At 37.5% G+C, this 16,862-nt stretch overlaps 1 protein-coding gene across 1 annotated transcript in view; it reads left to right on the top strand.

The window, feature by feature from the left end:
- The window catches only part of CNTNAP2 (contactin associated protein 2), a 1,190,827-nt gene that overhangs the window by 567,007 nt on the left and 606,958 nt on the right, over window positions 1-16,862 (top strand). The window contains exons 6-8 of the mRNA XM_074900878.1: window positions 2,814-2,998; window positions 7,255-7,398; window positions 13,888-14,152. Coding sequence (XP_074756979.1) covers window positions 2,814-2,998; window positions 7,255-7,398; window positions 13,888-14,152 — 594 coding nt within the window. The remainder of the gene's footprint in view (window positions 1-2,813; window positions 2,999-7,254; window positions 7,399-13,887; window positions 14,153-16,862) is intronic.

The raw sequence follows: 16,862 nt of genomic DNA, 5'->3' as shown, positions 1-16,862 counted from the left end.
GATTAGGAAAATAAAAAAGACATACCAGTTTATCAGGAAATCTTATAATGGGATTCTGTATATGTTACTCTAGTTTCAGCCTCCTTTTTCCCTCCCAGTGAAAGACTACAGGCGCATGAGTGACCAGATTTATAAAGTACATTTATTATGAAAAAAAGCCATTTTCATCTTGTTTCAGGTATTTTCTTTTTCCTTCAAATAAAAGAGTTTTGGAAAAAGATTTCAAGTAACTTTCTTCAGTTCTCTTATAGATATGTGAAGAGTAAATTATTCTGTTCGTTATTTACATTGAATAGTAATTATTTCCACTAGCATTTTCTCCTGCTCTTTTTCTGAAGATCAATGTGAGCAGATGAGGAGGAGGAAAGCACATCTTCCTACAGCAGTTATCTATTTTTAACAATTTTAATTGCAATTAAAATACTAACCCATTCATTTCCAGTTTTATCCATATTCCTCAGACTGTTTCTATAAGCTGTTATAGCTTCCATGTATGTGTTTGGTGGGGATGTTCTTAAATCATTAGGCTGATAAATTGGAGTAGGCCCTGTGATGCACTCACATAATAAATAGAAGTTAAGGTTTATGGTGTTATTCTTCCTCTGCCTGAGAGTGTTGTCTTTGCACCAGAATCAGTGGAAAAGGGTGTTCATTTTTCCTGGTGAAGTTCATTGACTTAGTTTCAGATACTGGGAGAGTGGGGAGGCAGGGGGCTGGATTTACGTTTCGCTTTGTACTAGATTTGACTTTGTATTGAAGAAACTGAGGCTTACAGACATGCATGGATTTTTTTTTACTTTTTTTTTTTTTTTTAGCCAACAGCTGTTGAAGGATCCATGGCCTTCAGGAAAAAGTCAGTGTGGTCATTTGTAGGGGAGTAATGTCTTAAGCCATGGAAGTGTGATTTGCCAGAATGTGTTATCAACATGCACAAATCTTAATGTCTGAGTTGCAGGCTTGCTTGATGGTAAGATAATTCTCAGCTTCAGAAATGCTTTAGGTTCTCATGTATTCAGAACATGGAAGATTGCACTGAGTTATTGGGCAGTGCAGCAATTTTTTAAACTTACTGCTGAATTAGTCATTTGCTGCTTCAGCTGAGATCCATGCTATCAACCTTTGCTGGCTTAGCTATGTCAGTCAGATTTCAATGAGATGTGATCTCTGACTGGCATAGCTGCAATGGCAAAATCCCCTGGAAAACACAGCAGAGAATTGCAAAACTGTACTCTTGCTAGTAGTTTGACTTCCAGACTAGGAAGGTTGCTGCAGGAGGAAGGACTGAAATAAGCTATGTTAGGAGAAGAGTGGCATTCCTCAGGGATCGTTGTTGGGAACAGCACTAGTTAACATCTCTGTCGGTGACATGGGCAGTGGGACTGAGCGCACCCTCAGCAAGTTGACCAACAACACCAAGCTGTGTGGTGCGGCTGACGCGCTGGAGGGAAGGGATGTGCCATCCAGAGGGACCTGGACAGGCTGGAGTGATGAGACGTGCAAACCTCATGGAGTTCAACAAGGCCAAGTGCAAGGTCTTGCACATGGGTCGGGGCAATCCCAAGCACAAATACAGGCTGGCGAGGGGTGGGTTGAGAGCAGCCCTGCAAAGAAGGACTTGGGGGGTATTAGTGGATGGAAAACTGACTGTGAGCCAGCAACGTGCGCTTGCAGCCCAGAAAGTCAACCGTGTCCTGGGCTGCATCAAGAGTAGTGTGGCCAGCAGGGTGAGGGAGGGGATTCTGCCCCTCTACTCTGCTCTCCTGAGACCCCCCCTGCAGTGCTGTGTCCAGCTCTGGGGGCAACAACATCAGAAGGACACCTGCTCAAGCAGGTCCAGAGGAGGCCACAAAGGTGATCAGGGGGTTGGAACACTCCCCTGTGAGAACAAGCTGAGAGAATTGTTCAGCCTGGAGAAGAGAAGGCTCTGGGGAGACCTTATATCAAGCTCCCAGTAATTAAAGGGGCTACAGGAAAGCTGGGGAGGGACTCTTCATCAGGGAGTGTGGGGATAAGACAACGGGTCACAGTTTTAAACTGAAAGAGGGGAGATTTAAATTAGATAGAAGGATGAAATTCTTTCCTGTGAGGGTGGTGAGGCCCTGGCACAGGTTTCCCAGAGCAGCTGTGGCTGCCCCCTCCCTGGCAGCGTTCAAGGCCAGGTTGGACGGGGCTTTGGGCAACCTGGGCTAGTGGAAGGTGTCCCTGCCCATGGCAGGGGGGTTGGACTGGATGATCTTTCAGGTCACTTCCAATCCAAACCATTCTATGATTCTATGAAGACATTTTTTAACAGCTGTTATTTCAGTCCGCTTTGAGACTTTTCCTACATGCTCTCAGGTATAGCTATACTGGCAGAGTCTACAAAGTGTCTTGTTATCTGGCACCATAACATAACTCATAAACATAACTCAGCAGTCATAAATCAGTACAGTTCCAGGAAAGCTCAAGACCTGGCCCAAAGTTGACATCTTTTCATTTCTGTCGTGTAGGGATGAAAACACAGAAAACCTCTGACTGAAAACAACTTTACAGCTGAAAGTCGGGATTGCTTCTCTGGTTCGCCTCCAAATGACTGCTATTACAAAAACCTGCTTACGCTGCTCACTGATCAGATACTTGCTGTATTTGGTCTAGCTATTTGTATTTATGGCAGCAACTCTCCACTGGGCAGATCTTAGCTTTATAGTGAACTGACTTACTCCAGCTTCTTGTGTGCCTGGTATGATTCAGGTGAAATACTGACAGAGCAAGAGGACAATGTTTGCCTAACTGCTATGAGGTGAGAATTGCTGTTGTTTCTATTCTCATTTTAGGCAGCAACCAGCTTGGCTCTATTTATGGCCACACATCCGTGATGACAGGCAGCCTCTTGGATGATCACCACTGGCACTCCATCATCATAGAGCGCCACGGGAGAAACATCAATCTCACCCTGGACAGACACATGCAGCATTTCAGAACCAATGGAGAATTTGATTATCTGGATCTGGATTATGAGGTAGACCGTGGAACTTGTTTGTTTTCATTCACATTGGCTTTATAAAGATAAGTCCTATAAGCAGAGAAATCTAATATAATTTTAACATGTTTTGGTACTTTTTTGTATTTTTGTTTTAATTATTTTTTCACTCACATTTCCTGAAATTTTCTTTCCAACACTGTTCTCTCTTAAGTGTAAATTAAGTTTCTCTTCATTAATCTATGAGATCCCATCTGGTGTAAGAGTCATCTCAGCCTTTTGTTTTAAAATAGGAGATCTGTGTTATTTAGCAAGCTAAGCATGCACTACTTTTAAAATCTCTAAAAGCAGCTGCTGTAAGCAAGAAGTAGATTAAAAAAAATCATACAATCTGTTATTCCATTTAGGAGATAATTTTGTACTTGAATCAGAATGCCTTATTCTGTGGTGACAACAAGTATTTCTTTTTAACAAAGCAAGCAGATTAGAACCTTTTTACTAATACAAATCTTGATCGTTCTTGTCTTTGATAGGTGAGTACTTTGTATTTTCACAAATACGCCATCAATAACTTCTTTTTGTAAAGAAGCAATAAAGAGTTCTAAGAAAACTTTTGTTTAATCTGTCAGGTTAATGGACACAAGTATGGTTAGTAATTAAACACGGATTTGTTGTTTGATTACATTCCGGCTTCTGCTGTTATGAACTTGCTCAGTTCCTCTGATTGTTACATGAACTTCAGCATGTTGGTTATTACAAACTTTGTATAATGATCTTCTTGCACTCTTTCTTGTTTTTAATCAGAATTAATGTGGCAGGCTGAACCAAATATCTGCACTTCCAACCTTGCAACTTTTTAAGCAGTGAGAGGCAATCAGAATGATATAATGTAGAAAAGTTTGAATTAACTTGTGTATTGATATTCTTACAAACAGTCTTTTGATCAAGAATATGATATGAATGTTTGAAAAAATATTTATGATTGTAAATGCTACTGAATCAAATATTTATATTCCAACAAATCTTTATGAATGCCTTCTTTGGTAGCAGTTATAATGAGAAAACAATGAGGAAATTTGCCTGTCCCTCTATTACTCATCGAGGACTGAAGATCTGTTTTGAGTTACTGAAAACTCGCATAAATAGATTTGACAAAAGATTTTCACGTGAGCGAACCACAGAAAAAGTTAGGCTGAAAGCCAGAAGCCAGGGTTGGGCAATTCACAGAGAGAGAGAGGAGAGATGTGTGTGTGTGTATATATATATGTGTGTACCATGTTTACATAATAAACACATTGCATGCAATAAGTTTACCTCTAGTAAGAGTAGAATCCAGGAGATTCACCGTCCTCTCTTCTCTAACATTAGAGGTCTCAATGTCAGTTCTCAGAGATACATTTCAGTGTCCTTGTACATGGAACCCCTTGTGTTTAATGGAACTTATTTAAGTGTGTGTGGATACATGTTTCTGTGGTTCATATAAATGCAAGAGCCTTAACCTCTTCTGCTTCCTTTCCTCTCAGTTATTTCACTGGTTTTGGAGTTATCACATACTAAATTTAAAAGCGTTGTCCTTGTGATAACTTAATCACAGTGGATAAACCTGATTTTTTCATAGAAAAAATAGTTTCTAGGTTAACTTCTTTCAGAAAAGGTAAGTAGGCACAGAAGAGGAATAAACATTCATTTTATTGCATTTGCAAGGTAAAAAAAATATAATCCTATGAGTTCCTCTTAGCTTACTGTCATGCTACATAATTCTTGCAGTTTTTTCCTTCTCTTCAGAATGCTTTCCTTTCCATTTTCTCTTGTCCAAACACATGACTCTAACATGCAAAAGAATGTTTGAAAGCCATTCAAATACTACAGTCTGTCATGGTTTGAGCTCAGAGGAAAACTGAGCACCACGCAGCCACTCAATCCCTGCTTCCTCCTCAAGGATGGGAAGGAAAAAATAAAGCAAAACTCTTGGGAATTGAGATAAGGACACAGAGGGAGGACTCACCCATTGTGGTCATGGGCAAAAGACAGACTCGACGGTGGAAGAAAAAGAGCATCAGTTTTATTCCAACACTAACAACAGCACTTAACAGAGTAGGACAGTAAGAAGCATTACCACATCTTAAAATCACCTCCCTCCACCCATCCCTTCTTCCCAGGCTCAGCTTTGCTCCCAATTTCTCTACCTTCTCCTCCTGAGCAGTGCAGAGGGGCAGGGGATGGATTTTACGGTCAGTCCACCACTGCTTCCTCCTCGGGGTGGGGGGCAGGGGACAGGACACAGAGACTCCTGCATTCTTCCCCTGCTCCAGCATGGCATACCTCTCATGGGAGATGGTCCTCCACAAACTTTTTCTGATGTCAGTCCTTCCCATGGGCCGCAGCGTTTCCTGAGCTGCTCCAGTGTGGATCCCTCTCGCATGTTTCAATCCTCCCAGCACTGAACTACAACAGCCAGGGCTTCTTCCATCAGAGCCCCAACCTTCCTCAGGCATAGCCCCCTGCTCTGGTTTGGGGTCCTCCACAGGCTGCAGGTGGCATCTGCTCACGGGTGACCTCCATGGGTACAGGGGCGCAGCCTGACCTCTCACCATGGCTGCAGGGGGGTCTCTGCTCCGGCATACTTCCCCACCTTCCTCCTCCTTTCTTCCACTGAGCTCAGTGTTTGCAGAGGTGTCCTCCTCACAACTCCTCCTCCTCCTCCTCCTCCTCCTCCTCCTCCCAGTTTCCCTTTATTAAATACATTATCCCAGAGGTGCAGCCACTGTCGCTAATTGGCTTGGCCTTGGCCAGAGGTGGGTCCCACTTGGAGCCAGAGGAGCTTCTCGAAGCTTCTCACAGGCAGCCACTGCTGTAGCCCCTTCCCCTGCTACAAAAACCCCGATGCACACATTCACATTCTTCAGTTCATGTGAGGTGCTGTATCTTCTCTAAATTTAAGTCATTTCAGTTTATAAACCTGAGGATGTGTCCTACAAAATGCTTTTAAATAGCTGGTATGTGATATTTATAAGGATTTTGGTTTTCAGCTGTATAGCTTTAGTCCTTCCTATATGCCGAGTCAAAGCTTCCTCTTCGGTATAGAAAGTGATATCTTATATGCTTTTAGAACAGAAAATGTGTCCCTAAAGCTGTGATTTCCTGCACTCAGTAATAACAAATGGAATTAACAATGAATGATACTTAAAATCTTGGCTCTGCCAAATCTTAACAGCTGACTACAAACAGACGTTTTTGTGACCATTCATGGGGCAGGGAAGCTAGGTTTCGTTACTATTTATGCCGTCATCTATTGTATATAAATACTTAACATAGATTGCAGGGACTGATCTCATGAGTTCCTTATTCTTCACATTTAGGCTGCAAAATATTAATGATAACATATAGCATTTATTCACTTTCAAACATTTCAGAAAAGACCCTGATGTGGTAGAGACCTTTATAGTCTCTATGGAGTGGCAGGGAGAGACTTTGTAAGAGATAAACATTTTTAGTTTGCAAATTATTTGGTTTTCTTCATTTTTTAGCACTAGAGATTCTGGATAATGCAGTGTTTTAGAATAATGAAATTCAGAATTAAGAGAAAACCAATTGCTGTTTGACCTTGATGGCTGAGTCATTACAATGGTTGTCTTCATCATCTCAGTGGAGATGCTTTGGCCTGCTAAGTCATGTGGTAACTCCTCATTGACTATAACTACACGATAACAGCATGTTCTCAGTAGTGGAAGGTGCTTCTGTCTAAAGGGGATAGCATCTTTAAGTATGTGATACTGTAAAAATGCTCTGGACAAAGTAGATATGTAAGTATTAAAGGAAACAAATGCATCATATTAGAGCCACCGCTGCTGTGTTGCAGTCTGGGCTCTGACACACAGTTAGAGCTGAATTAATGGTTTGAATCAGGTTATCCAGCTCATTTCATGTCTACTGTCATTTAGAAAAATACTGGGATGGACATTTCTTTCAAATTCTTTGTTTGAAATATGTATTGTTCAGTAATGATCAGAAGAGCAGTCCATATATGAACAACTGTGATGTGTGTCTGCTCACTATTTGGACAATTATAATAATACTTGGGATTTACTACCATAAATATTTGCAATCACAAATTCATTACAGATTTTTCTTCTATGATTGCAGTGCTTATTTGATGCTTTCTTTTGTAAGCAGTGTTGCCAGTTCTCTCATTCACCCTGTTTGAGTGTTCAAAGTGAGCAAATACATCTACAGCAATTTTGTTTAAAAGTCTTTGCCCTCCAGTAACTATCCACCATTTTCTGTTTCATTCAAAGATAACCTTTGGAGGCATGCCTTTTTCTGGGAAGCCAAGTTCTAACAGTAGGAAGAATTTTAAAGGCTGCATGGAGAGCATCAACTACAATGGCAATAATATCACTGACCTTGCCAAGAGGAAGAAATTGGAACCTTCTAATATGGTAAGAGCATAATTTAACGATCATCTAAACTTCTGCTTCTCCTTCTAAAGACTAGAAGGTTTGTGACTCTGTGTAGCTGATATCCTTGTGATATACTGGAGTGATACAGAACACAAACCAAATTTTATCACATACCCAAAGATCTATTATAGGTATGTTTGTGAGGCGTTTTTTTATTATTATGTCTGAGCATTTTACTTCTGGGTTCCCATTTCATCTTTCCAAAATTAACCTCTAGGATCAGATAACTACGCTTTAAAAGAAAACCATCTGAACCAATAAGTACTTCTTTCCTTTCCTCCCAAATTATAGTAGTCCAAAACCTGCACAGTCAAGATTTATTATTAAATCAATTGCAGCTTTCTTGTGGCTTTAAATCTGGGTATGTTCCATCCCTCCAGAGCTAGTTAGATTGCTGGAGTGCAAAAGTCATTGTAAGGGAATGCTTCTACAGGCCTTTCTGGTAGCTCTGAAAAGCCTCAAGATATTAAACTTGAAAATCATTATTTAGCTTATTAACATTACATCTTATCTTTTTTTTTCTCTTGCTTAAGCATTCATAGTTGCTTTCATTTTCAAACTTGTGGCTTTTATGGGCAGGGTGATTAAGAAAGAATGTACTTCAATTACTGTATTTTAAAGGCTTTGAATGTTCCTAAAATGGGTTGCTGGCATATAAAGGTGATGTGGGTAAGAATTAAATGTATTATTGCCATGAGTTTAGATGGTTTGAATAAGTTCTTCAAGGCTTTCTTCTTGCAAGTTTACAGCCTTTCCAAAGTCCTGCTAATAATATGTATGTTTCCACTATTGCTTTTCTCTTTATGTAATAAAAAGGTTTACATATGTAGTGGTGATAAAGTGCAAGGATTGATTCCCATTTGATTACTCCTTGGATAGTAATACTGAAGTTTCATTTAATTGTATGAACAATATGGCTAAATAATCAAGGTAATATGAAGGATAATTCTGAATCTGTCATGTTTGCCTATACAAACTAATACAGCCTGATAGAACCTTTGCTATACATTAATTTCTTCAATATTGTCAAAGGCAAAGAGCATGACATATACGCTATGGAGGAAGATTCTACTTTTAGAATTTTTTTTGACCCCATCGCATGAACTCCTGAATCTTTGACTTTTTTTTTTTTTTCAAAAATTGCCTGTGATTTCGGGCCTACAGTGCATTTTAAGCTTGTAATGTAACCATGATTTTTAAAGATTGATGTCTGATTTAGAATAGGATATTTGTACAGGAACAATCTTTCCATTTTGCACAGTCAAATTTAGTAGGACATATTCTTAAAGTCTCTTTCTGAACAGAGGTGTTACTTAAGAGGTTTATGTAGTGCAAATCCAATCCTCTCAAAAGTATGGCATAGGTAGCAGGCTTGTAAAGTCTCTGTAAAATCATCTCTCTGGTTTTTTGTTTGTTTCTTTTTAAAATTCTGTTACCTGTAACATGAAAGTAAAATCTACATAAGAAGCTTTGACAGTGTTGGTGCTACATCAAGAGTCTATGGCATGCTAGTTTAATTTGATGGTTCTGTTGACTTCTAATTCTGAGAATAGCTATAAAAATAGAAATGACCTTTGTTTTCAGTAGAATTACTTAAATTACTTCAGCTCTTCAAAAGCAAAATCAATTTTACTTTAACTAAATCAACATGGATTTTTATGTTTCTTACAAAAGCCTTTTTCTCATAGTTTTTAGCCTGATTTAGCATGAAGAATACACTTGGTTGAGACTACTGTTGTAGTTAATCATGTTTATGATGATGGCACTTTAGCAATCCAACAAGATCAAAGCTCCATTGTAGGAAATCCTGTACAAACCCGTAATAGTAGGCACACCCTGCCCTCAACGGTGTATATTATCTGAAGAGGCAAGAAAGACAAAATGTAATGAAGTGAAACACAAGTAAAGTAATCAGCATGATGATGAGAAGTATCTTAAGGGGGGAAAAAAGTCAGAGGAAAGAAGGATATTAAAGAGGCGTGAGACAGACAAAAAAAATATTCTTAGATGCAGATAGCTGAATTTCAGAAGTCATACAGTGAAAGGGAGTTGACAAGTTAATTTTCAGAATGAGGATGCGCAGAGAACCAAAGAAGATCTCTTGATTTGTCTCTGAACAAAATTAAAGTTAAAAAAAATTTTAGGTCTCTCATACATAGGTGTTATGAGCAAAAAAGCACCACCAAGGATCCTTTCATTAATTGAAGAGTAAGGATGTAAAGAAAATTTTAAATTATTTTAAATTTAAATAAAGTCCAACACTGACTTTAATAATGGGTTTTTTCTAGATTTAGATGGTAAGAATAAAGGGGAAAAATGTTTGGCAGCCCTTTGTGATATTTAAGATGGCAACAACTCCTTGAGAAAATGATTTGGATGGTCTTGAACAGCTATTGTTCTTGTTAGTGGGTCCTGATTTGTTTTCATAGAAGATAAAAGAGGCAAATGATAAAGATGCCCTAAATGGAGAGTCGGGTAGAAAAGGACAGCTGAGACAGGGAACGTAAGTGTCTGCTTTTCTCCTGAACCAACTTACAAACCGGAGTTGTCAGTGCACGGTAAGTGCTAACTCCTGTATACAACTTGACTCAGGACTAAGACAGAAACAGGGAACGTGCTTGTAAACAATGTCCCAGTCCGTCTCTTCTGTGTTTTGTACTAAAATATAACAACCTTTGTAGGACTTCCATTCCTTTGCATCACTGAAGAATATTGACCCTTGTACAACTAGCGAGATGAGACTAGAATGTGCAGCTAACATGAAGAAGTGCAGAAAAATTTGAATTTAGGAGTTTAGTCACTTTATCAAGTTTTCCTACTCAGAGGTATATTAAGAACAGGCACTGTGAATACTAATCGGATTTAGTTTCCAAAGGACAGTGTCTCCAATTTTAAAGCCTGTAATTGAAAAATGCTGAGGAGAATCATAGTTGCTCTCCTCCATCCTTACAGCCACTACGTCTATGCTCCACCCACTTCTGCAGCTTCCACGCCATGTATTACTGAGCACAAACATATATAAACAGAAGATGAGTGTTTTCTTTAAATTCGTCGTATTAAGTGAGCATTATGTTACCTTCAAAGATAATAAGCTATTTTGAGAAAAATGCTGAAATAACATGATAAACATTAGCGTACAATACATTGCCTGTACCATATTTAACAAGTACTGTATTCTGATGTAGTGGGTACATTCTGATTTAACAGGTACTGTAGTCTTATTATACTCATTACCTCTCTTTTGGACACTAGGTATTCAGCCAGTAGGCCTATTAATTGGGAAAGGTTTCTAAGACCCAGTAGTATTTCCACAAGGGATGACATCTGAATGTGGATAGGCAAAATGGATTTATAAGAAGTAAACATGAAGCTAATTTGCAGCACAGATTAAGGACCATAATACAAAGATCAAACAACCCAAATTAAGATGTTTTCACTATTTCCCTTCCAAAGTAGTATGAAAAATTTGTCTGATAAGACCAACAGTTTCAGTATAAATGCACAGTATGTGTTTGACTTCCAGATGTCATTGCCCAGAGGACTTTTCAGTAAGTCACTCTGACTGTGGAGAAAAGGAGCTCTTTCTCTTGGAAATACGGGGATGCCATTATAGACTCAAACTGCAGTTTAGCTCAAATTTTTAATCTAGATCTAATGAGCAATCAATGCCATATAGGCTTTACTTAAAAAGGAGTTGCCTTGTGAATTACAGTCATAGAGGGAATCACTAATCCAGTTCAGATTAATCTAAATAGCTCAATAGAGAAAGTACTAACTAGTAGAGAAATTAGAATTACGTGTTACTTCCTCACGAAATCTTTTATGCAGTTAGGCTGTTCATGATAGATGCATTCACTGATGTGAAAAAGGATTTGAAAGCATTCAGTGCCATTAAGAGTAATAGGTGTTATACATGCAAGTATCCAAAGCATCAGGATGACAGGAGAGTGTCAATTGGATATGAAAGCCTTCTTGTTATGAGGAAATTGTTAGTTCCTCACGGTAACAAGGCAGCAAGAGAAACTCTTAAAAATATCTAACAAAATGCACTAAATTGGCATCTGTGACTCAAGTGTGAGATGTCAGCTTCTAGAAAATGCTGTTGTCCTTTGTGTCTACACAGGACTGCCTTAACTATAGAAGAAAAGTGATTTCTAATCCATAGGGTGACTATTACACTGGGAATGTTAACAAAGGATTACAAAGGGTATTTCAGCCACTCTCCAGGGGCTTTTTTCTGCATGTGAAATTTGTGGTTTAACCAAGAGTTTTCTGTAGCACACTTGGAATTGTTCAGACTAAAACTGTTCAAACAAACAAGTTAACTACCTTGATTTAATGTTTAGTAGGCTGAAAACTTGAAATCTCTAGGCAACTTTTAGACTAAACCCCCCCCAAACAGAATAGCAAAACGATTTAGCAGCAAAGGAGATCCTTTGCCTTTACTTAGAAAGCAGTTGTAATTTCACTCATTCACACTGTAATTTAAAAGCTTCCTGTAGTTGTTTTAGCTAATTATTTTCCTAAAACCTTGGATATTTTTTGATATCCATAGAACATGGGTGTATAAAAGACCATGGTTTGAAATGCTGACATTTTATCATATAGGAACAAATCTTTTAGGATATCAGTATAAAGAAATATCTTCTCTAGTTCCAGATTATTGGGAACATCAATGTTTCTTAATTGATGATGCAGGCTGCCAACATGATAGCCTAGTTGCTATTAGTTCTACTGGCATTTATAGGTAGACTGTGTGACAGTATAAGTTCTGATACTCTGTAGAAAAAAAGAGATGGTTATGCAGAGTAATGTAAGAATCTATCCAACTGCTTAAGAAACTATTATTTTTATTCATTTAGTTTTGACATAGAAATACTATATAAGAAACTGAATCTGCCACACAGGTGGTATCTTGCTATGACACAAGATGTTCTCTGATGTGTTGTTCTTTTACATAGTGATGGGTTTGGACATCGGTAAATGAGTGCTAAATCTTGATTCCTTACTGATGTCATCTAGCCCATCTCCAATTGAAAATAATTACTTCTAAAAAAAATTTACTTACTACTTTCCTCCCACACAATTTCAGACACAAAGTTCCTGTCTTGCTTCCAAATTCACTAACTTCCATCAAGATGAACTTTCAGATACATTTACACACTATAAATACAAAAATCTGTGACATAAAAGTTTATATCAGGAAGTCAGTAATGTGGAGTTTAAAAATATTTATGTGATAAAGATGATGACTGACTCCTATTGGGATTCAGAACAGTGCTTAGGTGAACCTCATCTCTAAAAATCTAGATACTTCCAAAAATGTTGTTCAATCCTTAATATTTTTATAACGTATAATACATATCAAAGGAGTTAATATCTTGATCACAGTAATGATTTCCATCCTGCATCACATAAAATTCTTCCTTCCCAAACTGAACTGAAATTGCCACAGAGTATCCATCTGCTGCAGTGCATCACAAAACCTAAGCACAGAACAGGACCCACTTTGCTACATGTTAAAAGAATTCTTCAGCAGAGGAAGTTTTCCTCCTATATTTGCATTGATGCATTAAAAAAATCAATTCTGAACAGAGATTGCTACAAATTATTTACAATTTCTGAGGAAAAAATGGTAATCCATCCTACTATTGTGGTCTTTTGTGAGAAATGACATGAGAATCAGAGTGAAAAATTCATGTGCCTAATACTAGTCTTGTTTACAGATACATTTTAAAGCCTTGGAAATCAATAAAGTTGACTGAATTTTGTCAATTTCCCAAAAAGTAAAATTTTAGAGAGTGAAAACTTCATTTTCTTTTACAGAGAAAATTATTGACTAACTACAGATATTAAGCATTGTTCATGATCACCTACTCCAAATCTTTCTGTTTCATGAAATAAAATATTAGTTTATCTAGCATTATCCAGTAGAAAACATAACAGAGAGCCTAGCTCTTCATGAGGTATTATACATCCTTCTCTCACAACTTCACGTATTGTATCGATTGACACATTGATATAAGGCTATTTGGAAAGCTGTATTTCGTTTTTATAAAAGGATTAATTACTGCTCTGTTATAGACTCCTTTGGTGACCACAAACAAGCCGAAGTTTCTCTGTGATTCATTTCTTCATCTTTGAACTGGGAATTTTAATGCTTTCATCTAAGCTTTATCTTAGACTATAACTCTTCAGGGCAAAGACTGTCTCTTAATGTGTGTATGTACAGTACAAAATATAATGGGGCCACTGCTAGGCAAGACAGAAACATCAGCAACAACATTATCATAGTAACAATAATGATAATATTAATAGCACGTTTTTACACGCAACTTGCATTGGTCACTGTAGTCTCTAAGTTGAATGAAACCTAGAATACTTTTCTAGAGGTAGCTATTAATTTAGTGGACTCTTACCATTTTGCTTCTGTTTTTGCTTTTTTTCTTTTTTTTCTGTTTTACTTAGGGAAATTTAAGTTTTTCTTGTGTGGAGCCACATACAGTGCCTGTCTTTTTCAATGCCACCAGTTACCTTGAAGTTCCTGGTCGTCCAAGCCAGGATCTATTTTCAGTCAGTTTCCTTTTCCGAACCTGGAACCCCAGTGGACTTCTTGTCTTCAGCCACTTTGCAGATGACCTGGGGAATGTTGAGATTGACATAAATGAGGGAAAAGTCAGCGTCCATATCAATGTCACCCAAATGAAGAAGAACCGAATAGACATCTCATCAGGTAAGTGGGCTTTTTTTAATTAGTATAATTTTTGTTGGTGTTGTTTAAAAGCATCATGGACCTAAAAATCAGAGCAATTATTTTACAAAACTTAAAATTCAAATTGCAACTATATTAAATCCTTTATTGTATGTTTCCAGTAAAATGGAGAAGAATATTGAAACAGCTGTTAGAAAAAAAAGAAGACACAAATATTCTTATTCTGTCATGAAACTCGGGAAACCTATCACCCCTAATCTATGAGACAGCATTGCTTCTTCTTTCCTTTCTCCCATCTATCTTGAACTCTTCTCTGCAAAAATATTTTGTTTCAAAAGGGGAGGGTACTCCATTCCTGAGAGTATCCTCATCATTAGGCTGCTCCTATTACTTCCAAATAATTAGGAAGCTCTCATAAAAAAAAAAAAAAAAAAAAAAAAAAATCCATTCATTTTAACCACAAGGCTGGCACAAAAAATACTATGGCATTTTGTAAATATGCTGGAGAAGTACCAGAGCTTTCAATACTTCACTAAGGATGTTTTGAAAAATACTGGATAGAAGGTACAGGCTTAGATTTGTTCCTGGGATAAAGGGTGTATTTCGCTGCCAGTTGATCAGCCTTTTGAAAATATTTGATTACTTCTATTTTGATAAATTATACTTTCAGTCTAGATTCTTTATGGGCATTTCTGGATAAGCTGTAGCCAATACGGTTTTAGCTACTTCATGTCAATTAACACTTTTCCTCAGCAAAGTCATGACCTAATCATGGGTTGGAAAATACAGGGTTGCTTATAGATAGATCTAGCTCCACATAAAATAAACCCCAGTGATAATTTGAAGTAGCATATATGGCAACCTAGTTTCTTAGCCATGGAAAGGATGCCTTTTTTTTTCCTGAAATAACCATCTGTGGTTACTATTTTTTCTTAATTTCATGATGGAGTTTTCAGTCTTCATCAACAGATTGATATACTGGTATAGGTCTGAATGAATGACAATGGGTTTTATGTCTCCTATTTGATTTCTATTTGAAAATATGTGGTCTACATAGTCATATAAACTATGAGGAAATGTAAGAAAAAGAAAAAAAAAGCCTTTTGAAATGAGAAAACATACATTAAGTAAGAAAGTAACATTTAATTTGGCAAGTGGACATTTTTGCGAGTTTTCTTTTCTTACCCTATTAATAAAATAGAGCTGAGCATGAAATGAAATTTATTATTTTAAAGATAGAACTGAATAAGATATGAATAACGACTAAAAATCAGAATTTACCTGTTTTATGAAATGAAAATATTATGAAAAATACACCCATGATTACAATTCTTTTTTTAGCACAAAAAATAAATACCATTGATTACAAGTTAGCATTTCATTGGTGTATATATATATATATATAGGCACTCATTAAAGAATTAAGGAATGTTTTGGTAATACAGTAAGGTCTTGAAGAAGAATGTTTTGTTAAGGTGCTCATGCATCATAATTAGGAAGCACGTGGAATTATCACCCTCATTCTTTCTCCCTTAGCTCTGCCTACTACAAATCCCCATTTGCAGAGAGAAGCGGCTGCCCATGTTACTTCTTCATGAGCTTCCTTGTGGCTTTTTGGTCCAAGGAAGATTTCGGTGCTGATTAGCCAAATATTATGAAAAATAAAAATTTCACCAATTTGCCACTAATTTTGCCCCGTGTATATCTTGATACGAAACCAATTTCAGATTCCATTATTTTTACATTCTGGTAAGTAAACACATGTGGAATTTGCTTTTCTGCTTTCTCCAGACCTTCATGCACAAAAACAAAAATTCCCCAACTACTGTGTTGTAAAACCAGAGTACTGATATTCTGACTTTCTTCTGAAATATCTTGAACTGAATATTCTTCAGAGAAAATCTTTTCAGTTCACATGATCAGTTTACATAATAGGCCAAGAATCACATATAGCCATTCAGTTTTATAGCCATGATGCTGTTCTTAATCTCCATACAATCCAATATGTATATATTACAGTCTGAATGTCTCACAGAATTAGTAGTTTCTTTAGTTATTATAATATGTGCCATAATAAAAATACACTCGCTGATTAATGTTTATTGTATGGACTTGTGATATTTGCATAGCTACCGTAGGAAAGCTTTGATTTATTTTAATATTTTGTTGCTGCTTCTGTTGCAACAGGGATTTTGGTGCCTGTAAAATGAATTGTGATGTGTGAACATAAGAAAGCAAAATACGGCATCTGTCAGGGAAGGCTGCAGAAGGAATGGTGCTGTTGTACAGCAGATATCACAGCAATCTTCTTATTCCCATCTTGTGTGGTGAATTAACAGGTGTCAGCATATAAACCTTCTAGGCTTATGTAGAAGTCAGAGTGGTCTGTCTTTGGCACAAAGATTTCTGGCTGTTGTGGCCCTATAGATATAAGATGCATGCTTTTTCACTGATTGTTTTTAATGTGCCTGTCACCTGTAATAGCCTGTTTTCCTTGGAGGAAGCTGAAGAGTCTTAGTCCTTATCCCACCTCTCATAATTTACTAATTTCCTTTCATTAGCAGCTTTTAATGTCAGCTTTCCATGTTAACGGGGTATATCAGCAGTTCATTCTGGGGCATAACCTAACTCTGGCTGTAGAAATCATAGTTGAACTGACTGTCAGGAGTCATGTAAGAGAACTGTGTGCTGATGCGCAGGCGGCAGAGTTTGTTCCTGTGCATCTCCACAC

Source organism: Athene noctua, chromosome 2, assembly GCF_965140245.1.
Source record: "Athene noctua chromosome 2, bAthNoc1.hap1.1, whole genome shotgun sequence".
In the NCBI taxonomy this organism is placed as follows: domain Eukaryota; kingdom Metazoa; phylum Chordata; class Aves; order Strigiformes; family Strigidae; genus Athene; species Athene noctua.
The sequence above is the reverse complement of the archived record's forward strand: the minus strand, read 5'-3'. Positions and strand labels throughout refer to the sequence as shown.